The following is a 22,704-nucleotide window of genomic DNA, read 5'->3' as shown; positions in this document are numbered from 1 at the left end:
CTTTAGAACAAAAATTAGCTGTTTCTCACAAACCTAAATACCTTACTGCCTACCAAGTTCATTCCTCTAACTAAAGGGCCTGAAAGTTTAAATCCACACTTAAAGCCATAAACACACATAAAGCTCTATAGAAGCTTTTTTAAATGTTCAGGAAAATAAAAATGAGAAGCAAGGAAGAGACCCTTCATTGGCTGAACAGATTTAAGTGATGAGACATTAGACAATGGACGATTGCTCAGCAATAAAACAAAGATGGTATGTTAGGCCGTGAAAGACACGGTATGCCGTGCCTGGCAACCCATACCTGCCGCCCCAATGCCCAAGAGAAACATGGGTCTGAGGGCCAGGCTGGGTGATGTAACAAGTTCCAGGCCAGCCTGGGCTACATGCTAAGATCCTGTCTCAAAAGGCAAAACCAAATGAAAAACCCAAAAGATACGGGGAACATTACAATGTGAAAGGTGCCGGTAGGAACAGGGTATATTCCATATGGTCCCAGCTATATCGAATTCTAAAAAAAGGCGAAAAGAGAGAAAGTAAAAAGGTCACTGTTGTCAGGACCTTGTAAGTTTTTTTTTTTTTTTTTTGAAGCAGTAAACCTATTCTGCATCATTGAGATGGTAGACACATTTGTCAGAACCGCAAACTGCCCCAGAACAAAAACTATTGTAACTGTGGCTCACAGCTGATAATAAGATATTGGTATCAACTCATCGGTTATAACACAAGTAATGATACATGTCAACAGAGCAAACTTTGGAGAAGCCAGGACAGCATTCGCAAAGGTATTTTTTCTGCTTATTTCCTTAAACTGAAATCTGTTCAAGAAAGAAAGAAAACAAAAAGAGAGAGAAAGAAAGAGAGAAAGAGAGAAAGAGAGAAAGAGAGAAAGAGAGAAAGAAAGAAAGAAAGAAAGAAAGAAAGAAAGAAAGAAAGAAAGAAAGAAAGAAAGAAAGAGAAGAAAAAAGAAAGAAAGAGAGAAAAAAATTTTTTTTAATCCCTGGCCCAGGACTAGCCACACACTTGTGTCCTTGGGCATTCTCCGCCCACCACTCTAATGTCGGGATATTTCACTCTTATCTTCCCTGCTGAACGAGGGATAAATAAGCTACAAAGGACCGTTTAGGCTAAAAACCAAGAATACATGAAGTCACGCTGGCATGAACAGCACAGAAAACTGAAAGGCTGAATACATAAGAACATGTTTTTAATTCCCTGACACAATAGTAGCTTTGTACAAGATGGTTAGCACTGGGGTCCATTGGAAATATTTTCTCCCACCAGGAAAAAAGAAAATCAAGACTTTGTCAACTCTCTTGGACAATTCTATCCAGGAAATATTTGGGGCATGTATCAAAGCAGCCGCACGTAGTGTTGGCATTTACCGAAAATTAATGCTTTTCAACGCTCCTTCAACCTAAATATATACTAGACACACATTAAAGGTTGTATTAAACTTTTATCTCATTTTCATAGGTATCCAATTAGAATCTATAATTCAGCTAAAATAAAATAGTTCAAGCTCTTAAATGTGCTTAGCACTTTAATTGAAGTAACTTCTATATGTTTTAAACTATTGGTATTTCATACCATTTAACATACCTCAGGAGCTCTAGTTTTACTCAAAATCAGTTTCTCAATAAAACATTTCCATAAAACTATTTTGTAGCATTTACTTGTCAAGGTAATGAAAATGCACAGTTTATATCAAATGTACACTCAATATTCAAATGCACATGCTGCCACTGAAGATACCATTTCTGAGAAGCTGACTTCGTGAAGCCTCTGTTTTAAAACGGCAATGTTTGTAGTGCGCTATGGAAATTAGAGATCCAGAAATTCCTAGTATAGAAATCATAACTTTATAGAGGCTTCTGGACCTTTCTCCCTTCCCTCTCTTCCATCCAACTGTCCACAGTGCTGACACTTAACCAATATGTGGCATCCCTTGAGGAGCATTCTATATTTTTATTTTTTATTTACCATTCTATAAAATTAAAGCAAAAGAAGTGATCCTTCCTTATCTGATCCAACACGCGCCTCCCTCCAACCACGCTTCCCTTCTCAGTGGACTTCAGATCATGCCCACAGCTACCCTATACCTCTCATTCCTCCCTGACAATTACATCTTGTCCAAGAGGAACATCTCATTTGTCCTTTATAAAATTTGCCCTGGGACACACACTTGTGGGTTGAGGTGATGGCTCAGTAGGATAATGTACTTGTTTTGTACCCTCGTCTGTTTCTCTGCTGCTGTGATTAAAACAAATAAACAAACAAAAAACAGACCAAAATCAACAATGGAGGAAAGGGGGCTCTGTCTAATTTATGGATTACAGCCCCATCATTGAGGGAAGCCAGGGCAGGAGCTCAAGACAGGAACCTAGACAGGAACTGAAGCAGAGACGACCACCACATCCTGGCTTGCTTTCTGGCTACAACCCAGGCCCACCTTCTCAGGGGTGGCACTTCCTACAGTGAACTGAGCCCTCCTCCATCAATAAGCAATCAATAATGGGGGCAATTCCTCAGCTAGTATTCCTTCTTCTCAGGTGTTTCGATTTCGTGTAGAATTGACAAAAGCTAACCAGCACACCACGAGAGCATGAGGACATCAAAAGCCAGGCCCAACAGTGCAGCTCTTCATCCCTGTGCTGGGCAGGGCGGAAACATGGAGATTCCTGGAGCTTACTAGCCAGCAAGTAGCCCAGCTGAATACAATACTCCAGCCTGAAATGAGAGACCGAGGCTCACAAAAACAAGATAGATAGCACCAGAGGACCCCGGAGATGGACCTCTGCCCTCCACAAGCACGCAGAAAGGCAGGCAGCCACCACTCAGGAGAGCAGGGGGGCAGGGCTGCGTGCTCATTCACTTGAAGAAGCAATGCCAAACTTCACCATGACTGAGCCTCATCTTTAGAAGCAGGGAGAACATAATCATAGGATTACTAAGGGCTGAGAAACTGAGAGAGAAGTCCATCCTATTTTGTCTTCAAAGTCTGTACACAGAGAAGCACCCATGCCTATCACAGAGGCAGCCCTGGGTTCTTTTCCATTCATAAGAAATCATAAGCATTCTAAATAAATCACCCTCTCATTTGCAGTGTGTTACATGGTAGAAAGTCAAGGACTGTGCTGCACGCTCTCCATTTCATACTCAGCTATGGAACTAAAGTCAACTGAACAGACAGCCTGACATTCCATCTGTGTGCAGCCTCCATGACTTCAGATGTTTTCATAATCTCCAATTTCATGATGAGGCTTTGGTCCAACGCTCCAGCTCCTCATACAGACCAGCTCCTGGGACCCATCAGACCCAGAGGCAGAAAGACAAGAGTTTCATTGCCTCACTGTAAAACAACAATGAGGCAGTAAATTGTTCTCATCACTTCTTGTTGTCACTGCCCAAATAAAATTGTTGAGCCAGAAAGTAAGCATTGCCAAACTGCCCAAAAGTAAACAAAGGACCTAACAGTTCTTAAAAGCATGAAGCTTTCTTTTTGAAGAACCTGACAGTTAAGCCAGTACAAAAGAAACTAAAACAGCACCAGTAGGACAGTGGGAGTTTAAAGTTACATTTATTAACAAAATCTAATAGGGCCTTACACTCCTGAACTAATATGCATTCTTATGTTGAAAAGCAATAAACAAGTTCTCTGACCAATTTAAATACTAGTCACTGAGTGAAAACTGCTGCTTTAATCCCTGTTATAACATTTTTATTGCACTTAAAAGATCCTCAGATCCAATGACGCTTTCATATGGTTCCACAAACTCTGCTGAAGTCTAACATACTGTGTTACAGTTGTTAAGATGCAGCCAGACTTCAAGTTTCCAACTTAACACAGACATCCTGGGAGCCAGACACTGGCAGCTGTAAAAGCCAGTAGCCATCTTTCCTTATTCTTTACAACCATAACTTCAATTTTGTTTATGGCAGTAGATGGAGTCAGCCTCGAAAACAAACAATAAAAACTCTACATTTTCTTACTTGCAGATAGAGGTGGTTTACAGATGAAACCCAAAACACAGGGCTGGAAGGGTAGCAATCACATTGTAACTATTAAGTGAGCACATAATAGATTCTAAATAGCCAAGTAGCAATATAAAAGTCTGTGTCCCTTCAGGCAAATGGAGATACTTTGTTGCCCTGACCTGCCTGAAGGTCTTGGAACCTAAGAGGGGTGGGAGCTATTTAGGTAAGCACTGTCACCTACTATTTGTCAGGAACAGCTCATCTCAAGGAACACACAACAAATTAAACCCATTAAAAAAAAAACAAAAACAAAACACAGACTAACTAACTCAGTGTTACATTATTATGGTGTAGAATAGGGTTCATGTCTTACATGAGTGTATTCCATGAACATGGGAAATCTGAAATCAAGGTTTGAAGGATCCTGAAGCCATCTGAAAACTGCTAAGCAAGATCATCACCAAATGGAACTTCCCCACACATTCGCCCTAACAGTCACCTTGCCGGTCTCCAGAACCAGTCTCCAGAAAAGTGAAGATATTTACCAATCAATCACATGTCTTCCTAAGATGGCGAAACCAAACTGAAAATGAAAACTATTGTACTCTTGCTTACTTCATGGTCCAAATAAATAAAATGAAAGGTTTTCTGCCGGCAGTGGTGGTGCACGCCTTTAATCCCAGCACTTGGGAGGCAGAAGCAGGTGGATCTCTAGAAGTTTGAAGCCAAAGAGTTACAGGGCAAGCAAGGCTACAAGAAAGAAAGCCCTGTCTCTAAAAAAACCGAAACATTAGATAGATAGTAGATAGATAGATAGATAGATATATGGTTTTCTTAGCAATGCTATAGGTAAATAACCAAATTGTCCACCAACTTTCACAGAGAATAATAGTCCCACTACAGTTGTGGGACAGCTAATAAATTCCACACACTGGAAGAATCACTGTGTTAGACCAAGAAATTTTGACATTTTCAAATTAATTCTAAAATATACAGAGCAGGGACTGGCAAGGTGGCTCAGCTGATAACATGCTGCTGCAAGAGCCAAACAACCTGGGTATGATCCCCAGAACCCGCATAAAAAGCCAGATGTGGGGGAAGTTTGGGGATGGAAAAGAGTGTGATAAAAGTACATTGTATGAAGTCTCAAAGAACAAAAATATAAATGAAGAAAAGGCCAGATGCCATACCACACATCTGTGCTCTGGTGGCCCTATGGCACAATGGTAGGCAGCTGAGAGAATGAGCAGAAATTCAGTCACCCAGCTCGCCTGCAGTGGGCCGCACAGTGCACAGGGAGAGCCTGCCTCAACAGGGTGGAAGAAAGAACTGACTCCTCCCCAAAGCTGTTCTCTGACCTGACCTCACACCTCCACATACCTGTCACACACACACACACACATACACACACATAAATGCACACATCGCATGTATACACATCAATGCACACACACACACACTGCACACACAATTAAGTAAAAAAAAAAAAAATACACAGAATAAAACGGAATCATTCAGGTTAATTATTTTCACACTTAACATCATACAAAAGTATCCGTGTTGGGAAAACAGGAAACAGGATCAACGACAACTCAAGCAGTGGCACTTCACAGAGTAACGTGACAGCCAGCTAAAGACTCATTTATAACGGTATGCCAGTTAATTTCACCACACTTGATGAAGATGAGCTCACTCTATCTTTTATACTAAGCTGCTAAAAATATTCTGTACCATACAGGGACTATATTGAATAATGTACTATAGATAGAAAGGCACTGGCATGAGCAATTCCTAATATAAACAATATTAAAGGATTATGCTTTGTTGGTTTTTTTTTTTTAATGCCTTTATTCACTCTGATTTGTTACCAAATGAAAAAAAACCAAATTTTTTAATTCAGGAATATTTTGACCAGGAATGTTTTGACTCTGAATCTATTTTACAAATAACCAGATGAGAATATGATCCAGACCGCTGCACCCTTCTTTGCAGCAAATAAATCCCTGTGTTATTCTAGTTCAGTAAACAGTTGCCTATTTTTACCTCGACTTAAAGGACCAAAGTCACACACAGGAATAGAGCATGCCGTGTAAACCAGAGCTAGCTCGCCACTACGTCTTGCCCGGGAGGGCCTGGTGTGAAGACCTTCCAAGGCCGCCTGGGGACTGTGCAGAGCGAAGCCCCCAGCTTCCAACCTAGTTCTCCTAACTCTGAACATTATCGATTACTGTAATTCTACACTTTGACAACAGCCCCGCCCTTACACGACCCAACAGCTGGGCATTACACATGGCAGCCTAGCCACACTGCGAATGAGAGCAAACGCACTCCGTAACCAAGGACTTTGACAGAGATAAAGATCAACAACGCCCTCTCTTCAAACCGGAACATAAAATGTGTTGGACAATGCATTATTTCAAAAAACTGAACTTGGAAAGTTCTGCAGACTGGCACTCCCTATTCAAAGCAGACAATTCTTTTCTAATTAGATCAGCCCCTACAGGGAGCCACTGGGATAATAAGTATGGTAGTGAAGTCATCGTATTGGTCACTGATGGGAAATCAAAACCGGCTTCCAAACACATCAGGAAACAGTGGGCCCTCCAGGTCTCCAGCTTTTCATAGAATACCCTGGCCAGTGGGCCTGTTTTCCTCTCCAGGACTAAGTGAAAGTCAGAACATCTGTACAGCCAAGCACAGTTTGATGACCTAAGCATTTCAAAACCACAAAGAATGGGGGAAATAGCCCCTGGACACTGTGTGTGTGTGTGTGTGTGTGTGTGTGTGTGTGTGTGTGTGTGTGTGAAATCTTGGGCAAAATGTCTTCAGTTTATATCTGAGTGCATTTCGGGCAGTCAGATGAGTGTCAGAACGGAGACCTGGGAGATGTCGAGTGGTCACATACATTTAGTTTTCAGTCACTCACCAGGGCAAGTAAGACGACCTTCAAACAGGCCTGTTTCCTCAATTCCAACTATACTTTTCCACTACCTGAACTTACCAACTTATCACTGATGTTGAATTTGACTGGACCTCCCCCCACCAGAAAATTAAAAACTATATTTTCTCCTAAGGGTACATGTTACAGGCCTGTATTGCACTATTTCTCATTTCTAACTCTCTGTAGGCAACTGAGTAGGAAGAACAGAAGCAAACCTCAGCACAGCACACGTACAAGCAACCGACAGACACAAGCTAGCTTAAAATATCACTCTGCTTGCTCAGAGTGCTGTTATCCACAAAAGAGCCTTGGCACAAAGGAATTCTAGTTATGATATGCAAAGTCTAAGACTCCCAGGTATAGAACTCACTCTAGAAAGGGGCAAAACACAATTGTAGGAAAACTCCAGGCTTTAGGGAGCTTGAAATTTTTGTTATTCAGTTTTGGACTCATGTTAGTAACAGAAAACTATATGCGTTTTCTTTAATTTGCAGAAATTGAGTTACTCAACCCTAAAAGAACATTAAAAAGATGCGCTTGGGTCCATCATATGAAAAACCATTATTAATATTTCACGCACATCTGTGAGCCATCTTCACAAATATGTGAACATGATTGTGTCTCGAGTCACAATAGCATTGGTCTATGCAGACTTAAAAAATACACTTCAAGAGACAGAAAGACTCCACATGGGGAAGTGCAATTTCTATTTTGGCTAATGTATTTAGCTTTAAAGTTAAAGTAATCAAAATGCTTAGATATCCACGATAATCAAGTTGACATGAAATTTCCTGGACGTAAACGATCGGCAGAAAAGCATCTCCAAACAGACTTCTTTGCATTTAAATGTACAGCCAACTCTCTGATAAAAGTCTTCCTTTTATAATGATAGGAAATCGTTTTGGACTGCATCAGAATTATAACAGAATCACGCGCGATAAACTTTTTAAAAATAAATACAATTTTTTGAGAACAGCAATGCGCCGGCGGTGTGCTCAAGAATACAAGAGCCTTTACAGGCTGGCCAAGCCTCCGCCAGGAAGGAGCAGCCGGGCTTGGAAATCTCACAGAGTGGTAATGGCATCCAACTCTCCCAGGGAGAATTATGGCAATGCTTGACGCTTAAGAGCTTCTACAAAGGGAAAGAAAAAACGCAAAGTGCTTCTTGGAAACAGACCTCCCCCGCCCTCCATTCCACCGCCTACCCTAGGGCGTCTCCGAACCCTCACCCACCCAGCCCTGCTCTGGGGTAAAAGATTCCATCAGAGCACCTGGCGGTCCCCAGGGCTGGTTCAGGCTGCTGTTTACTTGTGCCCACGCGGGGATGGCTCTTATTTGGGAGAGGTAGCGGTTCCCATGGGCCCTGCCCCGCTGCATAGCCCGGCGCAGGGACTCGTACCTTTGTACCTCTCCAGGACGTCCTCATAGGCCTGGAGGTACTCCTGCTCCTCCACGTACAGGTAGGCTGCTGGGGAAAGGTACCCCGCCATGCCGGGGTCCGAGGGGCTGGCCGCGCCCGTGGGCCCGTGACCCAGGAGGAGGCGTCAGCAACCCCGGGCTGAAGGGATAGCGCGGCGGCAGGCCCGGGGCGGCGGCCCCAGGGAAGGCCTCGGGGTGCAGCGGGCGGTGGCTCGGGGCGGGCAGCCTCCTGACCCTGCGCCCCGGGCCACGGCGCTGCGGAGGACGGCGCTGCCCCGCCGGGATGCGCCGCGCTTCTGCGGCATCTCCCGGCTGCGCCGCAGACGCCCGCCCGGGAGGAGGAGCGGCAGCGCCGGGCTCCGGCACCGCCCTCCGGCCCGCCCACCGCCCGCCGCTGGTCCCAGCTCCGTTTCTATTTGGGACCCACAACAGGTGCCGGGGAAACAAAGCCCCGCGTCTTGTCCCTGCTGAGGGGGCTGGAGCTCTCCTCTGGGAGAGGGAGTCGTGGGCCGTGTTGGCAGAACTCTCCCCAGGCCATCTTAGGGCATGGGAGGACCGGGTCACTGTAACCGGGCACGGAGGGGATGGACCCGCATCCAGGGGACAGCCGGACCTGGCGGCCCCTGGAGGTGGCAGGGCCCGTGGAGGCCTGACAACGCCGCCAGGGTGAGCGCTGCTGAGGACCAGCCAGCGGCCCCTCCCTTCTGCCCCCCAGAGCCTGCCGGCGCATCTGCTGCTACTCTAGGAGGGATTCTGATTCACCACAGCCCAGATTATTGTCACCCTTGTCCTTCCTCCTCTTATTATTCATTGCACACGGTACTAGTGTCCACTGAACAAAACGGAGATGGTTCTCTTACGTTTGATACGTCATATGCTAAAATAAGTAACTTTTAGAGACCCCAAGATGAACCAACTGATCCTCAGGCATGTCAGTGGCTGTTTTTCAGAACACTGGAGTGCAGCGGCTGTGGATGGAATCCTGGATCCTCGCTGTGGGCCACCAGCAAGCAACTTTCTCTTTCTGGGGAAAGGCAGATGGTAACAGAACCTGAATCAAGTCCTTTTTTATAGAATTTATTTTTGTTTTATGTGCACTGGTGTTCGGCTCGTTCGTACGTATGACTTGGAGCTGGGTTATAGACAGGTATGAGCTGCCCTGTGGTTTCTGGGAATTGAACCCGGGTCCTCTGCAGGAGCAGCCAGCATCCTCAACCTATAAGCCACCTCTGCAGTCCCCTAAATGAAGTTCTGAGGGTAAATGGGTTTTTTAACTTTTTCCTAGCACGTTTTCATTCTTAGAAAACCCACTCAACTAATGGCCTTCTCGATACATGACATTGCTCCCTAAAGCTCCCATCCCCTATTTCCAGCATATTCTGGCCTCTCCCCCTTGACTCTCTGTTGACATTTAATGTTGTGGAATTGGAACCATTTTCTATTAACTCTATATGAGAAAGAAGCATACTAGAAAAGGGAATTTTGTTAGAATCAGGGCAGTTAACTCCTCCCAGAAATCGACCTGCTTTTATTTCCCCAAATAAAGCAAGACCTCCTCTCCCTTCTCTAGCCTGATCACTGGTCTATGTTCTGAGTTTGATCCCTGCATATGAATAAAACGGAATACGCCGTTCATGTGCACTTGCTTATGAAGTGACCTTGGGAAAACTCCCTGAAATGAAGAGTTAGCAACTAGCTCCCATTTCTACTCCACACTCAGGCGTGGGCCTCTCTGAATACACAGGACAGTCACTGAAGGGAAAGTCTGAGTCTTCATTCATCAGAAAATGACACACAACAGCATCCAGATTTACGGATACAGTAAACACGTCTTTTAGTGTTCTTTAAACTGTCTACTTAAAGAGCCAGTCAAAATGAGCAGAAGTAATAGCATCTGGGGTCTAGCCTTTGCCCCAAGCAATCTTGAAACCACTACAGCGGGTGGAGATGCTGGAGGCAACAGTACGATCCATGAGGAGGCAGAACAGAGCAGCTTTGGAGTCAAGACCGCCTGAATCCAGATCGTAGCTGACGGCCTTGGGGTGCTTCTACTCGCTGAGGGAATTTATGAACTGAGAAACCCGCAGTACCTATTACAGGGGGTGCTTGCAGGCCTCAAGTGAGGTTCCTGTAACTGCTCAGAAGACACCTGATTTCGCACATGGCTATCACTTATTTATAGAGTATCTTCCGTGTGGCAGAGAATTTGCAAAATGATTTGCATTCTCTATGTCTATTTAACATATCTCTGTCTCTAGCCTATATTTCACCGAAGTCTTCAGTTAAGAAACTGGAACAAAGAAAAGTTCAGTGATTGTCCATGTCAGGCACAGCCAGAGATGGGCAATGGTGGGGCACGTCTGTGATCCCGGCTTTGGAGAGATGGAGGCAAGAGGTCAGAATCCAGGGTCAGCCTCAGCACACTGGCAAGACAGCTTTTTCTGAATGACAGCCTGTCTCATGAAAGAGCACGCCTTTAATCTCAGCACTTAGGAGGCAGAGGCAGGCAGATCTCTGCGAGTTTGAGGCCAGCCTGGTCTACAGAGGGAGTCTAGAACAGCCTGAGCTACACAGAGAAACCCTGTCTTGAAAAACAAAAAACAACAACAAAAAAACCAGCAACAACCAACTTGGTGACAGTAACAGATGAGAAATTTAATCCAAAGGTATATGTTCAGAACCTGATCTTTCAATCAGCCAATCCTAACTTTAAAAATTTTCCCTTTAAAACAACATTACCACTGAAAAACCATGCGTGTTTACATGTAACTTCAAGATAGAAAACCCAAGTGACAATCCCCTACAGCCACAGACAGCAGGTCTATATTATTCACGTGTAAAATGCATCCATACAGTAAGCATTACAAAGCCCCTCTTCACATATTACCCGATCTCACAGTGACCCCAAGAGAAAGTGAATACCCTATACCTTCGGATTTTAATATAACGAGGCCACAGTAAACACTAAAGTGCCTTTCATTTTTCTCAGTGTTGAGCATCAAACCGAGGCCTTTGATAACCAAGGCTAGTACGCCACCACTGAGCTATCTATAGATAGAGATCTGTAAAGTAACGGAAACACGTCGCCACCACCAGTGACTTACTAAAACACGAACCTGATTACATCAGTGCGGGAGTAGACCCAGGGGCTCAGCCCTGCCCGCCAGCGCCAATGTCGTTTCTACCATTCCCTCCAATCCCGGTGCTCAGCTACGCTCTCTACTTACAGTCCACATTTAAACAAGTCCCCTATTTTTGTTCATCAAGTCCTATCCCTTTGAAGTGGCCTTCCCTGTCATCTTAATTCTATCAAGCTCTTCTAATCTCAGCTCAAGTGGTACTTCCTCTCAAAAGCCTCTGAGGAGCCTCCCACATCTCCCTTCTCCCCCAGGTCAATTAGACTCCTCTGGGTTCTTTTAATATTAGATGCTTCCAGCCATGACAGCTAATCTCACAAAGCTTGCTGTCACTGTCCAGCAGCACATTTGTTTGTCATAGAAGCTGTGGCTTTTTAAAGGCAGAACCATGTTCTGTGTTTTACTACAGAAGCTCAATAAGCGTGTGTGGATGAAGTTATCCCACAGCCCGCATGGCTTTGTGGCTGGGGGTGGGGAGGGCTTCACAAACAGCTCTACTTTAATGACCGTAAGAAACATGCTAAGCGCTTTTACTACTGAGACTGAGTACCACAAACTTCTAGCCATTCCCACACAGCATTCCATCTTTCTCATTTTCTTTCAACGAAGAGCTGAGTTTCAAGCACAGTGATTTTAGTGATGTGTTTTCACACTACCCTCACGGTCAGGTTCCGGTGCACAGACTGCACCCTCATCTCACGGGGGAACACTGGCCAGCCGGATATGTGATTCAGTCACACGAGGGATTAAAATGGCACCTGTGGACTGACTTCCACCTCCGTCTTCCATGTGGGATTATCGTTTATGATTTGAATAGCAAACACATAATTTACCAACATTTTAAAAAGCAGTAATATGCCTCCATGCTTCCATTCGGTACACTGTTAATTTTGCTGCGCTCTATTTTTGAAGAATCTGTGTTATTTTAAAAGCAGAAACTTCGAGGTCTCAGTCACCCATCTCAAACTTGGTGGACATTTTACAATGAACAGCATGTGGCCTCTGCTCTCGGGTCTACAGTCCTGTGCCACTACTGTCCCCAGTGCCCCCATGCCTGCCCCTCCTACAGTGCTCACTGATGGGTAACAGCAACTCCCATGACATATGCCTGGTCACGTGTTCCAGTTTATGCAATCACATGACCACTGACAAACACATACCCTGCTTCCGTCTCATAAACTCAAACAAAATACCCACCTCCAGCAAAAACTACACAGAGCCAGGTGTGGCAGTGCCTGGCTTTGATCCCAGCATTCAAGAGGCAGAAGCCGGCAGCTCTCTATGAGTCTGAGGCTGCCCTGATGGACATAAAGAGTTCCAGGCCAGCTTAGGCTATACAGCGAATCCCTGTCTCAAGAAACACAAAAACCAAACCAAACACAGAACCTCTCAGACTATGCATCCTGTTTTGAGGTCCTAGGCTTGCCATGGGCATCAACAGCTTGCACACACATTCCCTTCCCCTATGTCCTCCTTCTTCAGAGCCAAAGTGTGCTTCTGGTAGCACCCCTCCACTCCCTTGAGTGTTAGTGCCGCAGGGGACTTTCCACAAGATAGAGGCAGGCCCAAGTAACTAAACACTGAAGGGACGGTAAGAAAAGCCAAGGCCCTAACCACCTCACTCTCACTTGGCTCCCAGTTTCCATCCTCCCTCCTCTTCCCTTTCCTGCTCCACCCCTCCTCCTCCTCAAAGGCTGGGTGAGACCGGCAGGCATCTCCGGACAGAAGCCAAAAGAAGCTCAAGGCTGTTGTCCCAGAAACCCTGACTACAGAGGGACTGGCCAACCTCTGTTTTTTGTTTTTTGTTTTTTTTGTTTGTTTGTTTTTTGTTTTTTCTTAAAATCAAAACAAAATAAAGTAAAAAAAAAAAAAAATCCCACTGTGGGGACCCTGTGGAGAATCTCTCCGTAGGCCGCCTGGATGGCTTGAATCTGGGATGGTCACAGAACCCAAGAAGACAAAACCCCAATTTTTACATGACCTGGGAAGCAAAAGCAAGAGAAACTATGGGAGCACAGGCCCCTACTCCTGCCCAGTCACAAGTGGGGGCAGGGGAGAAAGAAGCAGGCCTGAACATCTGGCCTTTGGCCTTTGTAAGTGAATCTCCAGAGACAGACCCAGTCCAGCCTGCCCCATTACCATGTCTAAAAAGAACAAAAAAAAAAAAAAATGTTAAGCGAACGCAGCCCGGTCTACCCAGGAGGCCAGTCTGCGTTACTCTACATATGCACAAACCTACTGGAACACCAGGGCCTGTGGGCTGCTCTCCTTGGTGTTCTCAGTTTACAAGTAGGTGAAACAAGCTATCCATTCCAGCTCAGCCTGCACGGCCTATGCAAGGGAATACCCCGCACACAGGACACAAACACTGGTATTAATTAATCAAGAGCGCATGATGGCCCCTCACAAACACTGAGGACACAAAGCACCCACCGATGGCCACATGACGCTCACAGAAAGGCTACATTTAAAAAATAATAAGGATATCCAAATTACTGGGTTATGCCCTGCACTCTAGGTACCAAAAAACCATGAGACTTGAGTTAGATCTGCGTAGCTCGTACCTCAGTGCCCTTGGGCAAAAAGAGAAAGAAAAAAAAAAAAGAAGGCTGTTCTACAGCTTCCAGCAAATACTCCAGGAAGTACTCTGGGGTTGCCTTGATGGTTAGTGTGCATCAACAGCGAAGTTTAACACAGATACCAGTAAATATTTGCTTACTTTTAAGAATCTATCGATTCATCCAACCAGAAAGCAGAGCCAAACAGCTTAGTCACCGGAGCAGGCAGGCAGAGCGCTCCATGAAGTAAACATGGTCATTTTTCCTCCCCCACCTGAGACACATTTCTGCCCGGCGCATCAGCGTGCAGATACCTCGCCAGGGAACAGATGGGTGAATTTCTGCCACCCTGGTCTCCGCTCCATCCCCTCCCCCTCTTACCTGCTATCCGAAGCACAGCCCTTTCAGCCGGGTCCAGCACGGAGCCCCCTTGAATCTTTCTTTTGGACCTCTCATGTTTAGGCAAATTCCAGGGTAAGGTGTCTCCGGGAGCTGGAGATGCTGAGCCAGATTTCTGGCTGAAATCATCCTCATCAGAAAAATCCGCAGAGGAGGACATAGAACAGCGGTAGGACACGTTCCCCGAGCTCTGAGGAGGATGACACAGGAAAAGCATTAGCGACAGAACACTCACAAACGGGCATCACTCACCAGCGATCGTCATCATCATCATCGATTACAGTCACTCTGCCCCCTCCCCATCTCCAAACTGCGCTGTCCCCAGAGAACACACACACACAAATAAAAACAAAACGAGCCCCAGGGCTCACCATATTTTCTTGGCCAAGTCCGCTCCAACAGAAACAATAAGCAAGCAGTTCCAATGCATGAAGCCCAGAAGGAAGAAGTGTGTGGCCTTCGCTCCAGCCACCAGCTCAACAAATGACTGGGCCAACAATGAAGGCAGAATCAACAGCCTTCCTGTGACAAATCTATAGTATCTGGCTCCCCCACCAGGACAGGAGAAACATTTTCCGTTACTAGCCTTCTGGTTAATTCATTAAAGCAACTAACTTTAAGTTCCAAAAACAAAGCACAAATGCAGGATGTTGAGTCCCACCTCCTTCCCGTTTCAAGCCGCCAGGCCACTGGAGCCTGTTAGCCAGTTTTGAGCCCTGTGGCCTCTTTATTTGATTTTCTGCATGAGACTGAAGCAGGTTCCCAGAAAAGAGCGAGGAGGGAGGGAGGGCTGATTCTGAGAAGAGCCTTCTCTTAAGACTGGGAGAGCACAAAAGCCTGTTTTCAAAAGCCGAAGGCAACGCCAATAAACAAACATCTGAACTCAGTTTAGAATTCTTGAGATAATTTAAACTTCCAGCAGGGAACGACTGCCAATAATGTAAATGAGAAGGACACAGTGCAGGGACAGGAAGGCGTTCTCAGCTGCAGTCATCACACAGGAAGATGAGAAACGCAGACTTTTACCAAAAACACTCTGCCTGGAGGTGATTCCTCCCTCCTGGATTCGGCAAGAGCTCGGCATTCCCAGGCTCTTATTTTTCATAGAAGACACATGGCGTTATTTCTTCCTTTTTATTAGATTGCAGTCTGTGACTGTTTAGACAGCCTGCAGCTCAGTGAGGGAAAGATACTAAATACCTGTGCTGTGGGCTGGATTTAAAATTCCAAAGGATGTGAGGTCAATTCCCAGAACCCACGTGGCGCTTACAACTGACCGTACCTCCAAGATCTGACACCCTCACACTGACTTACATGCAGGCAAAACACCAATGCAAATAAAACAAACATATATATATTTTTTTAATTCTAAAGAGTATGGCATGGAACTCTTCACTGGCCTCTGCTGAGGCTCACAGTGAAGATGCCAAACTAACGTAAGCAGAGTCCATGGATTCCCAAGCAGGAAGCTGCAGTTACAATCAGCCCAGGGAGGCAAGCCGATCTGAAGCTACTCACACTAGTACCTGCAACACCAGCAGCCACAGCACTGACACAGGCTTGGGAGACTGTAACCCAGTGGGGACCACTGATTTTGCCACTGTCCATTCAAGCCACAGCTGTGTCACGGTCAAAGCCACTATTGTAAAAGTCTACATAGCCCTACAAAATGAGACATCTGAAGATTCATTTAAATTATGTTCACTTTCCCAGCAGTAAGAACAAATTGAGCAAACTTGGTGAAAGTGAATGAATAAATTTGAATTTCTATACTTTAGCTACAGTCCATGAAGAGCTGTGTGTGGCTTTTAGCTGTTATCAACCCAGTTTATTTCCCCAAGCTTTTCTGAAAATTCAACTTATCTGAGGTTTGATGTTGGCAGAATCTGAGGGAAGGGTGATCTTCTTAAGGACTTTTAGGGGGTACAGGGTTTCTTCAGTTGCCCTGTGTTCCTCAAAATGGCTTCCTACCTGTCCTTACTTAAGGTCATCCTGTATCTCTGAGATTGTATTTCTGCACTATTAATCTGTACGTAGGCGAGGGAGGGGGGTAACTGTTCCTTTCCAAAAAAAACCACAGTTATTGATCTGGGCAGAGTAAATTTTTTTAATAGCCAGAGTCTCAGCTGACTGAATGACAAAATGTGATTTATGCCATGACACCAACACTATTAATCACCCACAGCCAGATGGGGAACAGTTACTACCCTGGACCTGAGGGTGCTGAGTGGCACCGCCTCTAATCTGGTCATGTCACTGATAACCAGATAAGAGAGAACAAAAAGAAAAGATAATCAGGACCACGTCTTTCAACAATTCGCTACAAGAACACACAGACCACACACATTTATACAGGACGCGTTTTTGAGCAGCAACCTCCTTCGGGTCTACAGAGTTAACAATCCCAGTATTGCATTTATTCCCAAACACACACACAAAATCACTTTTAAAACTGGAGATACACTCCACAAAATTAAAGCCCATTTGAAACCTGAAAATTGGTACTATATTTAAACGAACCTATTTCAAAGTGGCAAGCTCATATAAGCTCATATAAATTACTATATTCCTTATTGATCTGTAATGACTTGCCAGATTGTGTCACTATCTGGGGCTGGAGACAATAGTATGAGAAGACTACTGTGTTTTACTTGTTTTGGAGAAAAAGAAACAGTTCTCTGACCCAAACACTAGAGCCTGACCTTTGATGAGGGGCTTAAAACGGTAGGACAGAGGAAAAGAGCTCCCATAAGCAGCAAAGCCCCACTTCCCTGTTTCTTACTCCACTGGCTGCTTACAGACTGATTCCTATGAAAATACAAACGTCTGTAACACGGGCTACTCTGCAGCAAGTAGGCAAAAATGTTGACTACATTTAACAAAGGAAACACTTCATAGATAAAGATACCTTTCAAAGATTTACACATGTATGTGTTATCTGCGTGTGTGTTTAAATAGACAGATATATCACTATTAAACAGAAGTTATCTCTGGGCAATGACAAAGATGAATATGTTTTACTTATTTCTTACAATTTTGAAATTCAAACAAATAAACAAAAGAAGTCACCAAAAGGAGATGTCCAGAGAAAATACCAGATACAGAAACTAGTTTCACGTTGTGGGGGGGGGGGGGGACAGGAGCTCCACTGAAGGAAAAGTGAACGAGGCTCACTGAAGCCTCTTCCCCGAGCAAAACAAATAAACAACCTGGCAGAAACCACATTTGCAAATGTATGGGATTCTCTGACCTCCTGACCCCAGGGTTAGGACTCCAATTCACACTACCCTCTGTCATCACCACTTGCTGATAACAAGGAAAATAGGAAGGAAATGGTTCACCAGAAAGGGAAAGGGTAACTTGGGTAGTGAAGACAAAGCTGACATTTTGTCTCGTGAATGAATGTGCACTAACCTCTGTACTTGTGCTGAGGCTCTGTAATCAAAATAAATAAAAACCCTAGGCTGTGATAAACCAAATAGCTCTGGCTGTTAAAGCAACCTTAACAATCAAATGGATGGACAAAAGATTCACTCTAACTTTTCTGATAGCCAGTTCATCTATGCGGCACAAAAACAATGGAACTCTCCTAATGTCAGGATAATCAGATAATGTGACATTTTCAGATGAACAATAACTTTTTAATTGAAGTCCCAGGACAGAAGCTGCAGTATCAACAGTGGGATGTGGCCCGGCCTGCACAGTCTGGTCTGTGAGAAACTGCCAGGGAACCATCTTGGCACTGTGTACTCTCCGAAGGCAAGTCCAAAGGTAAGGATTTTAATAGTTCTACATCCAGAGTCCCACAGGCTGAAGAACACATTCTCACTGGCTCACCAACTACCCACATCTCTATATGTGCGTGTTTCGAATTAATTTTTTAGATAACAAGAGAGTTACACAAATCTTGATTATATAAGATAGCTTTCCTAGATTCTGCAAAACAGCCCACAGTATAAAACACACTTGTCAAAAAAAAGGGACAAGGGACTTTTCAGGATGTAAACAAAGGAGCCACCAGAGGTGTGCATATGCATGCATGAGTGCCTGTGTGTGTGTGTGTGTGTGTGTGAGAGAGAGAGAGAGAGAGAGAGAGAGAGAGAGAGAGAGAGACAGAAGGGAGGAGGGAGGAAGGGAGGGAGGGAGGGAGGGAGAGAGAGAGAAACTTTGCTTGAACTCTGCAATTTAAAAAATAATATTTTTTTTTTAACAAGCTAAAAGCACATCCTAGGGAGAATTTGGAAAATCTAAACACAAGTCATGATGGTTTATTAGATATATTAGGACTGCTAATTTTCTAAGGTGTGACAGTGAGTGGTTATAGGAAAAGGTATACCGATCTTTAGGAGATGCACAGTACAGAAACTCAACGCCTGTAACTATTTTTAATTGAATTAAATGGATCTAGTCAGTGTGCTGATAGGGTAACCGGAGTATTCTTTGTACTATTCTTGTCTTCAAAGGAGGGTTCCACACAAAGAGTTAAGGGGAGATCTGTAGTGAGATTTTTTTAGTTGTTTTGTGTGGAAGGGAGATTAGGGATTGAACCCAGAGTCTAACCCCTAAAAAATAAGTGTTCCACCACTGAGCTACATCCTCAACCCTTGGGTTTTTTTTTTTTGTTGTTGTTGTTGTTGTTTTTGTTTTTGCTTGTTTTTGTGTTTGTTCTTGTTTATTTGAGACAGGGTTTTACTATCTAGCTCAGTCTGACCTGCACTTAGCCAGGTAGTCCAGGGTGTCCTCCAAACCCATGATCATCCTGCCTCTGACTCTCAAATGCTAGGGATCAGGCAGGTATGTAAAATGAGCAAGGGAGCAAAATTAACTAAAGCTCCCATTAGAAACACAGTTACAAATTCGTGACAGTCTCAGCTAGAATTGAGACTTGTTCTCTTCCAGCTTCACCAGCATATTCCACCCAAATACACTGCTTAATGGGTGACCGTGATCAGGGACTAGAGGAAACGTTTCACTCACTAGGTGAGCATCTGAAACAAGAATCTAAAACAGAAAGAGATGTTTAGGGAACGTGAACTGCTCATCCACATTCACTCTGCCGGTACAAGGTAGAACCAAAGACCTCGACTTCGGTCCTTTCAACCGCAAAGCCTGTGCTCTTAATCATGCTACTGTATTCACGCACTAGATAAAACATGACATGCCCAAAACCCTCAAAGATGTATTTGTAGTTGAAAGAATTGGCTTTGTTTTACGTTTGGTACTGGACCCAAACCACGGAAATGTCCACAACAAGAAGTGTGAGTTCACAGTAAAGAAAAACGATACAAAACTGCATCACAGCTGACTCCTACACAGCAACACAGGTTTGCATTTGGCAAGAGCACCTTTACACATGACTGTTTTAAATTTACGACAATTTGGAAATGCTTAAAGATTAATAACCTAGAAATGGTGAAGAAAATTAAAATGTAGGCTTGGTAAAGCTCAGCAACAGAATACTTCCCCAGCACATACAAAGCCCTTGCTTTCATCCTCAGTACTACAAAGAAAAGATGAAGAACCGGGTACACATGAAACACACAAAGATCATGATCTGTTTTTATCGCTTTCTAGCATAGAGTACACACAAACCTATTACAGAAAGTTTTAACCTCTCAAAACCTGTATACAAAAATAGACAACACATGGCATCATTTCGAAAGAAAGGTAAAGAAACATGAAGGCACAGTATAACTGCAGCTGCAGAACACAAACTGCAAACCAACTACACGGCCCTTTCACAGCCCCTGCCTAGTGAGCTCTCGTCTGAGTGCTCAGACTTAGGAAACTGCTTACAGGCAGGGAAGATGCTAATAGCTCCCTGCCATCTCCATGTCATCAGCTGGCCTCTCCAGCTGGTTGCTCTCACGGTAGCAAATGATCTCGCTCAGCACATATATATATAAAATTTTACTATGTTTAATACATGCAGTTGATTAACATACAGCTAATTAACATACAGTTAATTAACATGGCCTCCATGTGGCTTCTGGTCAACAGCAGCCTATTAAGTTTTGGAGAGACCAGAAGTTATGCATGAAACTTTTACTATGTAACAGTAAAAAGTGTACCAAGTATCAAAGTAATAAATTTTCAAAATCCACAAACCGTATGGAAAGACAGACATGAAGGGCTAGTTTGTACTAAGTATCTACAAATAGACTTCACTGGAAGAACATTTTAGATAGTTTACCAAAGAGAAAAGCAAACATCTCTGAAAACAGTCCCAAAAAACAGAACATATCAAGACCACAAAACAAAATATCTACATTTTTTTTTTGTTTGGTTTGGTTTTTGTTTGTTTGTTTTGTTTTGTTTGAGAAAGGATTTCTCTGTGTAGCCCTGCCTAGCATGGAACTCACTCTGTAGACCAGGCTGGCCTTGAACTCACAGAGATCCACCTGCCTCTACCTCCCAGTTCTGGGATTGAAGGTGCATCCCATCGCTACCCAACTAACCAGACAATACTTAATCTTACATTTTGTGATATTGATGTCAGCCAGTTAAGAATGTCTTAACATCTATAGGCTCCTTCCTTAAAAGAATCTGAAATTTGCTGGCAGTACAGAAGTACAAGTAAGTGTCTATACTTACAAACTTAGCGTAAAACGTATCTTCTGAGAATACTAAAACCCTCATAAAAATAAGTCAATTCCAAGAAAAGTCTGCAATGTGGCACCCCTCTGGGAGAATGCTACCTAGGACTGTCAAGGGCTAGCAGAGATTGGTGTAAGTGGGTACCCAGAGGTTGGCCTGCCAGTTTTCAAGGACAAATGGCAAACATTTAACACTAAGAAGACTCCGCATGAAAATTCTGGTGTGGAACACATGCACTTTTCATCCCGACACAGTCTTCACCTGACCCCTTTCCTCTTCTTGTGAGTATGAGATGTGTGAGTATGAGAGCCCTTCATTAACTCAAGGATCCCTGCATCCCTGCATTCAATACCGCTGCATTCAGAGAGGAAAAAGAGGTGGGAGGAGAGAGACAATGCTCAACAACAGCATGGGAGTGAAAGGGGGTTTGTTTGTTTTGTTTTTCAAGACAGGGTTTCTCTGTGTAGCCCTGGCTGTCTTAGACTCACTTTGTAGACCAGGCTGGCCTCGAACTCACAGTGATCAGCCTGCCTCTGCCTCCTGAGTACCGGGATGAGCCACCCCCCCCCCCCCGCCATCTGAAAGTGTCTTTAATAAGAAGAGAACTATAGAGGACAGACAGAATGAGGAAAAAAAGGAGGCAGCTATTGAATATTACTTAGTTAACAGATAACAGAATATTACAGATATATATAATAACAGAACATAGTTAAATGGGTATCCAGGGAACACAAGGTGACATCGAGTGTCTCTAAATGCGGAGTTAATTTCCTCTATTATGGTAAGTATCTTTAATTCCCTGAAAACGTTACAGAACTGTATGACACTACATGCTGACTCATGGCTTCCAGGAATCTGGCTGGACACCTACTGGCTTCCTGCTGGTTTGATTTTACCTGGATTTACCCACCTACTCAATGCCATGAGAGAGACTTGATTCTAAGAACTTCATAACCAGGATGTGACCACAGTTCCTGTTCGAAAGAAGATACTGAGCATGGCCTTACCTTGTATAGACACTGAGGCATAGAAACAGAGCCTTACAGAGACCATACGCCATCTACTCTCTATGTTGTTTTGTAGAAATCTGAAGCCACATACATTATAGCAGAGTGAATACTGGGTAAAGCCGTGAGACCTTGAGAAGACTGTCTGGCTCCCGTGGGCTTTTGTTGCTTCATCTGAGAAACATAAAAGCACTAACATGTACAGTGTATTGGCGGGCGAAATAAACATTCTCTGAATCTTAGGTAACAGGTGATGCCACCCATTACCTAAAATGGACCGCAGAGGACTGTCCCACCAGTAACAGCCCTCAAAAGACAAAGTGCATCGAATTCTCTTCTCTGTCCTTTCCAAGCTTTCCAAACGACATTCTGTTGTTTGGGGGTGCACTGTGTCTTTCAAACACATTCCTTCTTCTTTTATGCATCCATTTTTATTACCTGTTTTCCTTAATGGAGTTAAGAAAATTGCTTTTGCTAATAGTGTTCACAAGCTTATGCTCTGCTTCAAGTTATTAAGCCAAGAATTACTTCTTCATTAAAAACACATGCACACAGCAAACTTTTGTTACTGCAATGAAACAAAGCCTGAGACTTTAGGCCCCAGGAACCTTGCTTCCCATTCAGAAGAAAGGGCTGAGGTGTGTGCAGTAAGAAAAGCAGTCCTGCCA

The 22,704-nt window shown here is 44.1% G+C and overlaps 1 protein-coding gene across 17 annotated transcripts in view; it reads right to left on the bottom strand.

The window, feature by feature from the left end:
* The window catches only part of Dst (dystonin), a 405,488-nt gene that overhangs the window by 294,070 nt on the left and 88,714 nt on the right, over positions 1-22,704 (bottom strand). For 9 of the 17 annotated variants that reach the window (XM_060369832.1, XM_060369829.1, XM_060369837.1 and 6 more), the window contains exon 4: positions 14,415-14,622. In XM_060369832.1, the coding sequence (XP_060225815.1) occupies positions 14,415-14,622 (208 nt within the window). Of the gene's footprint in view, positions 1-8,318; positions 8,635-14,414; positions 14,623-14,803; positions 14,958-22,704 lie in introns of those variants that run through there. The other 8 variants (XM_060369838.1, XM_060369839.1, XM_060369841.1 and 5 more) reach the window with 4 other exon arrangements.

This window comes from Meriones unguiculatus, chromosome 16 (genome assembly GCF_030254825.1).
Source record: "Meriones unguiculatus strain TT.TT164.6M chromosome 16, Bangor_MerUng_6.1, whole genome shotgun sequence".
NCBI lineage: Eukaryota > Metazoa > Chordata > Mammalia > Rodentia > Muridae > Meriones > Meriones unguiculatus.
This window is presented reverse-complemented; position numbering and strand designations above follow the sequence as displayed.